This window comes from Lepisma saccharinum, chromosome 21 (assembly GCF_977018435.1).
Source record: "Lepisma saccharinum chromosome 21, izLepSacc3.1, whole genome shotgun sequence".
Lineage (NCBI taxonomy): Eukaryota > Metazoa > Arthropoda > Insecta > Zygentoma > Lepismatidae > Lepisma > Lepisma saccharinum.
Genome location: NC_139249.1, coordinates 14085057 through 14095974, shown reverse-complemented (window position 1 = coordinate 14095974; position 10918 = coordinate 14085057). Strand labels below are relative to the sequence as shown.

At 36.1% G+C, this 10918-nt stretch overlaps 1 protein-coding gene across 1 annotated transcript in view; it reads right to left on the bottom strand.

Annotated features, from left to right (window-relative positions):
* Positions 1 to 4226: 4226 nt before the first annotated feature.
* LOC146003920 (uncharacterized) overlaps positions 4227 to 10918 on the bottom strand; it is a 47659-nt gene continuing 40967 nt past the window's right edge. Inside the window, exon 7 of the mRNA XM_083142406.1 lies at positions 4227 to 10370. Coding sequence (XP_082998532.1) covers positions 10180 to 10370 — 191 coding nt within the window. The 3' untranslated portion in view covers positions 4227 to 10179. The remainder of the gene's footprint in view (positions 10371 to 10918) is intronic.

The window sequence follows — 10918 nt, the reverse complement described above, 5'->3', positions numbered from 1 at the left end:
TCTCTACGTTTTAATGACATCAAAACTATATTTAAGCCAAAGGTTTAATTTGATTTTTGGGTAAAACTATCAAAGCTGGGAATTGTCTGTAGCTCGTTTATTCTGTAATTGTTGACATTTGAACTTACTTATTCTCCATTGCGAAAGATTGTTTAACAAAGGATTTCGCTTTTTTTAACAAATTTAGTATCTATTGTCGACATATCAAGTAATTATTGTTCATTCTTTTCTCGCTTCCTGAACACTCAAAATGGCAGGCAAATCTTAACTAGCATGTTTCAAACGGCAAAGCAGTGTTTTAACCTTCTTAACAGAAAAATTCCCACATTGCCCCAAAAACCATTCGGGATAGTATGACCATCCACGAATAGCCCCAAAAACCATTCACGATAGCCCCACGCACCATCACGGTAAGGTTAGGTTAGGTTGCTTTAGGTTGGGCAATATAGTGAAAAAACTGTGTTTGGAAACCCTTACTGGGGATTACGTCATCATATGCTCGCAACATCCGGTTCAAGTACATGGATGGAAATGCAAGCAACAGCTTTCATGCATTGGACGGACATTATTATAGAAAAATACATGATTTAGCAGCCAAATACATTGAAAAATGCGAGAAAACAATTCTATGACCTTCCGAAATTACACAGAAACTCAATTCCGTAAGTACTTTCTCCTGTAAATTTGAAGAAATCTGATTCCCGGCTTTGAAAGTTTTACCGATTTTTGTTATTTAATGTTCCTTTTCTGCCACTTTTGGCTAATCGTGACGATTAGGATGAGTGATGATATGAAACTGATGAAGGGACACTCACAAAGAACACCTATGCCAGGCTGATTCGAACCTGGGACCTCTGATGTTGTAGCATGTTGTGCTAACCACTCCCACCACGGAGGTAGTTTTAAGAACAAGGCACTGACAAACTTTCATTGGAAAAAGCTTACCTATTTTACCCACTCAAATATTTTGATGTATAACAAGTTAATTGAACCCACTCAACAGAGCATAGTGTTCCTCCAATTATTGCAGGTGGCACTTTTAGAACTCACTTTTCTATTGCATAAATCCTTTATATTATGCCGTCAGTTTGTTCACATTGTAATTTAGGTTGTTTGCATATAAGGGTTTGCTACATAATTATATAATGCTTACATTTTGCATATACAATTTTAAGTGAGATCTGAATCACTAGGAATAAAAACTTTGAATTGATCCAATTCAGATTCTTTCAAAGTGCAGGAAATTGATAAATATTACGAACATAAAGTGGAAATGGTAACAAAGAATTAGCTATTATGCATTAAAAAAAAGCAGAGTAAACAATGGTTTCTTATACGGATGTCAATTTGTTTCGTTGCACACATCTAATTTATATTTATGACTGTGTACAGCTTCCACTGTGATGAAACTCCCAAGTTGTCAGTTAAAACATGTTCATTACTGTACAGATATAATAATAACATTAACTGAAAAGAAGATCCTATCTGATTTTGCTAGGCAGATATACAGGGGGTGGACAGATTAATAGAAACACACTGCTAAGGGAAGAGTAATTTGTTGAGTTGGCAGCACTGAAACGTCATGCATTGTGATGAACATTTGTTATCGCCATGTTTGTCGATTGCATGTAGTGTCTGAATCAGTGCAGTACAAACTTCCAGGTGCAACGGTTCCGAGGTAAACCTATAAAATGGGAGACCTATCGGATTTCCAAAGTTTGCAGATTGTTGGGAGTGCGTTTAGCTGGTACATCAGTAACGAAGACTGGTGTAGCAAGGACTTTTTTTTTTGAAGGAGAACTACAATTTTAGGTGACCAGGTGCATCCTGTGGCACAACTGTTGTTCCCAACAAGGATGCAATCTTTCAAGATGATAATGTGCCTATTCACACTGCCAGAGCTGTTCAGTCTTGGTTTACGACATGAAGATGAACTTCCAACACCTTTTCTGGCCCAACGCAATCATCGAACCTCAACATTATTGAACCACTGTGTTAGTCTTTTAGAGGATCGAGTATGATGTAGATTTCCTCCACCCTCATCTGTGCAGCAACTGTGTGAATGTGCTTCTGGAAGCATGGTACAATATTCCACTGGAGACTCTTCAGGGATTGTAAAACTAGATTCCATGATGAATCCAAGCTGCCCTAAAGACGGTCCCACGCCATATTACGAGAATATTGTGTAACTTTTTGAAGTGTTTCCATTGATCTGTCCACCACCTGTATGTCCCAACTAATGCACAGAATCTAATTTGAATTGATACTAGATTTCAACCACTATTTCAATACCAACCCAAATCCTATACATATTTATAACAGTACACCGTGGAAAACATAATAATAATTTTTCAATTCAAAAGTTCCATTCACACTACATGGTTTTGCAACAAACAGTATATTGGTAATGACAAGAACAAAACATTTCTAAGCCATTAGGTTCACACACAAAGGCAGGATCTTTATACCAGTTACAGAGCAAAACATAATTGATTGCGATCTGGTGTGGTTCTACTGTATAAACATTTAATTTCAATCAATGTGGATTTGAGGAATAGACCATGCAATTAATTTCATAGCACAAACAAGCCTGAAATTCACACCTTACCACGTTAACTGTCGAGGTGGTTTCACCAATTTTGCCAAAGGAGATATTAAACTTTATTTCGCAAATTCGAAAATTTCCCTTTTTTCCCCCTGTAAAACATAGAAGTCAAAAAAAATTTTAACCTTTTGGATCCCAAGCATCTCGAACGAGATACCCAACTGTAACCCTCACGGTCCCAAGCGTCTCGATCGAGACGCTGTGTCAAGGTCGTAGTTTTTACGTTATAACTTTTCTATTTTTGGCTAGAATTTCGATTTTTCTCTTTTATATTGTTCCTAACACATGTATTTAACAGAAATGTTTCTTGCACCTTTTTTTTTCTTCATGAAAATGGAGGTGAAAAGGCGGGAAAAGGGACTTCTCTTTTCAAGGGAAAATATAAATTTCAAACATTTCAACAATTTTTAAAAATAATTTTTGGGGGTTTTCTCCCTTCCCCCTCCATATATACGTCAAATTTGCATAAATTTTGCATTTTGAAAAAAAAAATTGGGGGGGCGGGGGGAAACTCCATTTTTTTAAGAAAAGTATTTTTGAGGGGATTTCCCCCCTTTCCCCCTCCATATGTACGCCGAATGTGCATACTGTCTGGCTGCCTTAGCCGAGACCATGGACGGAAGAGCGCATGCGCCAACCAGACGCGTTCAGTGGCTAAATAGGGGTGACGGAGCTTCGGACAGGAAGCGGGTTCTTTGAAAATCGTCTGTTGTAGAAACAGCAGTGAAGTTTCAATGTAGTAACATCGCCGCCAAAATACATACAGAGATGTTTGCGAATTATGTAAGGGTTATGTAAGCCAGACATATACTATATCAGCAAACAGAACATGTCAGGAAAGTATTCATATCGTCTCACATTAGTAGATAAACTTGTTTGTAAACCAGTAGCTTTATTTTAAATCATTCAATTAAATTGATCTTCTTAGTAAATATTATAATTAGCACAAATGTACACAACATTAATCAGGATAGTATTCAATAATAATAATATTGTTGTATATAGTATTATAAGTATAAATGTAGTAACTGAATGGCTTGTAACATTTTCTAGCAAAATGAGGGTGTTTTGTAGAATGTGCAACAGGGGCCAAAACGTCCCAATTTTCCTCATTCCACTTCGAACCGGTTTGCTGCCAATTGTAAGAGCCATCACAAATCACAAGCACAACACAGAAAGCGGTAATAAACACAACAATCAAACCCACGCAAGCGAAATACCACAGGGTAGTTTGGCGAGTGCTTCTCCCTGCTTCCCCTCTCCCGTTTGGAATCGTCCTTTCCAGGTAGTTTCGTCTTCCTTGGCCGGACTGTAAATTATATATCGTCTGAATCTGTGATTCATTCTGCGTACAACGGTATATCTTTCATATTTCTAGGGCATTTAGTTTCTGAGCTATAGTCGTTTCAAGGTACCGCTGCATTTTGAAGCTTGAATCAGTGGCGTGCCCACCATTCCTTTTGGGGGTACAACTCAAGTTACATTGGTCATACGACAATGATGCAAATATTTTTGTGTTCCTTACATGCCAGCGATAATTTCTATGTGCATTTTGAACTTTTCATATTCTTTTTTTCGGGGGGGGGGGGGGGGCGAAACCTCATTTTTTAAAAAAAAAGTATTTTCAGGGGATTTTCCCCCTTTCCCCCTCCATATATACGCCGCAGGTGCATAAATTATATATCGTCTGAATCTGTGATTCATTCTGCGTACAACGGTATATAGTTCATATCTCCATGGAAAATAGTCTCTGAGCTAAAGTCATTTCAAGGTACCGCTGCATTTTGAAGCTTGAATCAGTAGCGTGCCGACCATTCCTTTTTGGGATGTACAACTCAAGTTACATTGGTCATATGATAATAATGCAAATATTTTTGTGTTCCTTACATGCCAGCGATAATTTCTATGTGCATTTTGAACTTTTCAAATCCTTTTTTTCGGGGGGGCGAAACCCCATTTTTTTTAAAAAAAAAGTATTTTCAGGGGATTTCCCCCCTTTCTCCCTCCATATATACGCCGAATTTGCATAAATTTCATATAGTCTGAATCTCTGGTTCATTCCGCGTACAACGGTATATCACTCATCTCTCTAGGGCAATTAGTCTCCGATCTACACTCATTTAATTGAAACTCTGCATTTTGCTCAAAATCGGCTCGGGACCGAGAGGCTTACTTGTGAAAATGGCCTTGGGACTCAAAAGGTTATTGTGCACTCGACACCCATGCGCATCATTGTTATCCTAGTGACCGACTGAACCCTAGGAACAACAAAATCAAGCCACATGTTTCGGTCATTATGATCAACATGGCAGTTAACGTGTTAAACAAACCTTTGCTATAATAATTCCACATATCTTACAAAAAACGTAACTTATTCGCCTATTGATGTTGGTAAGCTATTGATACGATTCATTCGGTAAATCAATAGCTTTTGATAAATTGTGACAGCGATTCACCAAAATCAATATGCAAATAAATTATAAAATGACTGATATTGATAACCAACAGTGTACTGTTCAAACATAAAATTGTAAAGGAACTCAAAAGCCATATTCACATCCTTAATTAAAGTATGCAATTCCGAATAAGTATCTTTTTGACTCTGAAAAGGACACTGCATATTTAAAAGCATAATTTATAAAGATAGTGTACATGTATTACGCTTCATATCCTTGAGAATAATAACAAATTCAGCAGAATCTTGCAATCACTATTATTACTTATATATAATAGACTAGTAAAATTATTGTTTGGTATGGTACTCTTTTAATCAAGACTAACTTGAATAAACATTTTGGTGATGTGTGCACTTGTTTTTACATAGTAATGTTGGATTATATTGGAGTAATCTTGCTACCAATTCCTAAATAAGTACTGTTAAATTACTGAACTATAAGTATGACATTCTTTTTTGCTACAACCTATTTTGCTTATTTAACATTGTTTTCTAATTCTTTATGTTAATCTCAAAGAAATTTAAATAATATCTAGTATTTTCTTTATATGATGATGAACTTTCGAGTGAACATGTGCAATAAATGTTTAAAAAAACCTGGCTTAACTGGAAATATCACTTTGATAGTGAAACAAAAGATGGTTAAAAATCTGCCTTCAGTGTCTTGCACTGTGCCATCAAGCCAACATATGGTGCCCAAGTCTCAATCTCCACCATAACAGAGGTGCTGTGATCAGCATCATGCTCTGACTGCTTTTACAATCTTGTAGGTCTGGCCCCAGGTACTGGGTGACACCCAGAACTACTTACGAAGCATACTGACAGAAAAAACCCTACCAAACTCAGGTAACTCACCTGGATCCCTCATATGGCAGTCAGATGTTCTGCCGACACATGTTTGTGGCTTGAGACATGCGATGGCTAGATTATATTGTAGATGTGAGTAAAACAGTGTACATCCTGTGTAAGGTTAGGGAAAAGAACCAACATTTAAGGTGTCAAACCTTGTCATTGAAGTTTTCATACCACTTTTATGATCGTGTAATTTTGATATTCTGTTTAAATATTTTGCATTTTTAAAGTTCATCCTTCTAAATTTAAAAATATATATATAATTGCACAAATATTACTATTTTTCCTCGTCAGAATAAAATATAACATTGCTGATACAGTTCTTTTCCTTCGTAAATAACTGAACTGGACCTACAAGGGTCATTTAAAAAATAATGCACAATGTGGCAACATGGATGATGCAATCAAAGTAAAAGTTACGCCAGTTGCAGTTGAAGGCTAGTGGAAGCAGCACATGTATTCATCAGTTCCCTAGTGTATGCCAATTGGAAGTGACGATTATTAAGACATGGCATATGCAGGCACCTCTGGTACTGTGACGGTTGAAGACCAAACATCGTGAATCAAAATTGAAAGTTTACATGGCAAAATCCCAACAGAAATTCACAGTGCTTTGCATGAAGTTTGTGGTGAGGAGGAAACAGTGGACCATAGACCTTGAACTGTAGTTGAAGTCACAGTCAAACGAGTGAAGCAGTCCCATCAACCCCACGACCAAAACAGTTCGACAAACACAAGCAAAGATGAAGCAAATGATCACCTTTGCCTATGATCACCAAGAAATCATCATGACTGATAAAGAGTCTCATATGAAAATAGTGTCACAGCAGCATTTTCTTGTGTCTGGATCCAAAAAATTATGCAAAAAAATGCACAAAAAACAGGCCTACCTTGTTTCAGGATGGACCACTCATTTTGCACGTCCGCACCTGAGGAAGGTCGTGACCGATTTGCAGAGCAATTTTGAGGAGGAAGTATTGACTCAAAGGCCATACAGTCCAGACACGAGTCCACCAGATTTCGACTTATTCTCCAAGTCGAAAGAGCCTATGGGTGGATAACGTTTTTCCTCCCTGGAAGAGTTTTCTGCAGCGGTACCCGAATCATAGTGTGCATTATTTATGAAATGACCCTCATAGTTCACTTGGCAGAAAAATATGCCTTGATTAAGAATTGAAAGTTTGGAGTGTGTTGTGTGTTATTCTGTAGTATAATAGATACAGAATTTCTGATTCTCATGAAAAAATTCCAGCTTAAAGCAATATTGAAACCCTACATAAAAATTTACTGCACCATTGTCAAATCTAATATTGGAGGAAAACAACGTAACCAAAGATAGAGAGATAGGTTGTAACAAGTAATGGAAATGCATTCTAGTAAAAACTTAACACATTACTTCACAATGCACATTAGAAGCAAATCTTGGATTCAAGAAACACCAACTTAACTAAAGTGCAAGTGAAAGTACTGAATTAAGTATAAAGTGTGGTAATGAATGTTGTAAACAACGACATATTTGACATCTCGTGTCATTAGATTGTTAAAAGTGTCTTTCAAATTCAGGTACACGTGCCTGACTTTTACGACTTCTTAAATTTACGGTCTTTTGTTACAATAAGACTAGAAAAATAACATATGGTTATAAATAGGGTAACCAACTCTCTCGTATTTCCCGTATTAACATTAATTTCTCCTGTATATTTTATTATAAACCAAGATCGCAAAATTTCAACTCATTCAGAGTTTGCGAGCCATACAAAACTGCAAGATCTTTCAAGTTTAATCTTTGGCAGGTGGAAAAATACATATGGTCGAAAGTTGGTCACCCTACTTATAAACAACAATGACCCAATAATGAAATGATAATATGCAAGTAATACTTTTCTTCTCCATTAAATGCAACACTTTGCTCCATTAACTGCTATTCAAAGAAATTAATTTTGTTGTTGGGTCCATTCAATTATTATTAATTATGAATACCATTATTTATGAATTAAGGTCTAATTTGATAACTAGATTAACACAGAAAAGTAATATTAAAAAAATACAAAAAATGACCATAAATGAACGCTGGTAACACAACCACAATTATAGGTCTCACATTAATTTTATAATGTTTCTGTAACCTTGTAAAAAAATATAAAACAATGTTTTTAAAAATATAACAAAATAAAATAGGAACAAACGTGTACTACATCCATGGAAACTGACAGCAAATGACTTACATGACATTTTTCTACAGAAGCATACCTGCATGTACCAAAACCATCTTGCTAAGGTTAGAGATGGGGATGTCCCATAATTTTGATTTTTTTTTTTTCAGTTTAGGTCTTCCAGTTTTGAGTGGCTTTCAGTTTAAATTGAGACTAGTCAAAAGTGTTGTAATTGTACGAGAGTACTCTCATGTACACGTTTGGACTTCAGAGCGAGTAGGAGTCAGTTTGAATGTCACCTATTGCATTCTGGTGTATTATTTGTATTATATATATATTATTTAGATATATATTTAAATATATACAACAAATAAGAATTGTTGTGGTGAACCAGTTCAAATTATCAGAAGAAGCCACTGTCACCCACTAATATTAATCCATATGTTGCACAACTTTTGATTGTTACAATTTTCAAGCATCCGTTCAAATTGGTCTGGTGCAATTACTGTTGCTGTCTTACCCGTGTGTGTGCCAAATCTTACTGCAGCTTCTTTTGCATCTTGTAACATACACTTATTAACCTCTATGAACAGTTCATGTTCTTCAAGGACCATTTGGAATTCTATATCGGATTGGTAGAATGTCAGTTACTGGTACTGGCCAGAATTTCATGTCTGTCCATCTCTGCTTAACACATATTTATAGTTAAAGCATCATAGAGTGGTCTGGAAAGATATTCTAAAATAGAATCTGGAAAAGACCTTTAATTTGGTTTGCCACAAGTGAGAACCCTGGTTGCAAAACATTTTCTTGTTGCTGTGACTTTATTATTGAAATATTTTTTTAAATTATTTCAGAAATAAATGGAAGATTTTCCAGCCACACACTAACATCTTGTGGTTGCATTATATTGTGGATGAACTCCTGAAAGGTGCCATCTACAAACGAAAAAATCTGAAGTCTAACAAGCACGGCCTTGAAGTTCTTGGGAGGATTGCAAGTGCCTTCGATTTTATAATGACCCAAGAATTTCAAAACTTTAAAAATGGTTGTGCTGGTGGAGTTAGTAAATTCATCATGCTATCCAGTGTGAAACTGTGTGTGCTTGAAAGAATAAGGATGATACACAGACCTTAGTAAAAATCAAGCCAGAACTCCAACCACGAACACATGCAGTTGATAAAGTTAACAAGAAACTACCATCTATTACCAGCCTCGAACGTCTTCAATTATATCTACCAAGAATTCTTACAAGTTTCTTGTATATGTATTATTTTACTACTTGGTGAAACTAAAGCATAGTGGTTTTTAAAAATTTTGTATATAATTTAATCTGGAGTTAAACATCTGGCGATGTTACCAATGTGCCTTGTAACAGATGTAAAGAATGTGATGCGTTTCTGACTAGATTCATTGACTTCGAGATACCTGGTGGTCCTCATTTAAAAATCATTTGGAGTTAAAAACATATCCTGTTTATTAAGCAGATTTCATTCCCTTGTCACTTTTTCGAGGAACAACTCTTGGTAAAGTTGATTTTGGAAATTGTATGACGAGTGAAAGCACTTCCATTGTATGCTGAATTTCTTAGTCCCAACATCACATCTATAAGAGGAAAACTAGATTTACAAGATTGGTGTTAAATGAAGTGGAACTGACCCATCTCTACTTAGCCAACATTTCCACTCATACAATCTAGAAGCAGCGTGCTCACACACATCATCATTTGGAATGGAATGAAAGTTTAAATCTTTTAATACCAAAACGTCAGCTTAAATTTAACAAATAGATTACATGCACACGGAAGAGTACTTATGTTAGAATTCCTTGAACTATGTTCAAGAATAACCCTGTAGTTTCACTAATGTCATGTAGAACACATTAAAACCCCATCAAATCTACAACAATTGTAGTATCTGCAACTACAGCTAGCAGCTCATCATAGTCTCAAAATAGATTCAATTTGCAGATTTATCTGCAATCTCTGTCATTTTATCTACATACTCTTCTAACTCTAATTGTGCACATAAAAATAGATGTATATTTATTTCTAATAAAGTAAATGCACAGTTGCTTGGCTATAATATATATATTTATATATATCCCGATCTTCACTACGTCATGCGTTTTGTTGGAAGAAGAGGAAGGTTTGGAGCAATGTCCAAATCCGTTCGATAATCATCGTGTTGTGCAGGAACAAGGAGAACGTTGTCGTCCGAGCTGCGATGTAGTCGCCGTACTTCCGACAAGGATCGCCCAGTGAGAAGTGGTGGGTTGAGCAACAAGAAGGGATTTGTACTTCGATCTATGGAAGAGAGACATAACTATAGTTCCGCACACATAACACAAAACCTGAATTCTAACATCCAGAATTCTGACTTTTTACCAGAAATTGTTTGGATATACAGGGTGTTACAATAAAAAAAAAGGACTTAACGAAACAAACTTAACACACTTTCCATGTCGTTAGAGCAGTTGTTATCAAACTTTTCAAACTGAGTAGGCCTTTTCACCCAAAGATGGATCCCCAGCACATTTTTTTATGTCTATCAAAGCAAAATTATATTTTTACAGCAATGAGAATTTAGGAATTACATTCCTGAGTAGTGTTGGTTTTAGCTAACACCATATGTGCATTTTTAGTGTTTCTGATGTTCTAGGTATGTAGTAAAAAAAAAAGAATTTATATAAGACGTAAACGAGTTACTAAAGATATATCCGTGAAACTTACTTGTAAATGTTCTATTAATTTCAGTGGCCTCTGCCACCATCCACTTGGGAACTCGATGCTTCACTGTTAGGTTGACTTCCAGTTCCTGTTGTTTCCTCCACTTCCACTAGAGGCACTGGTGT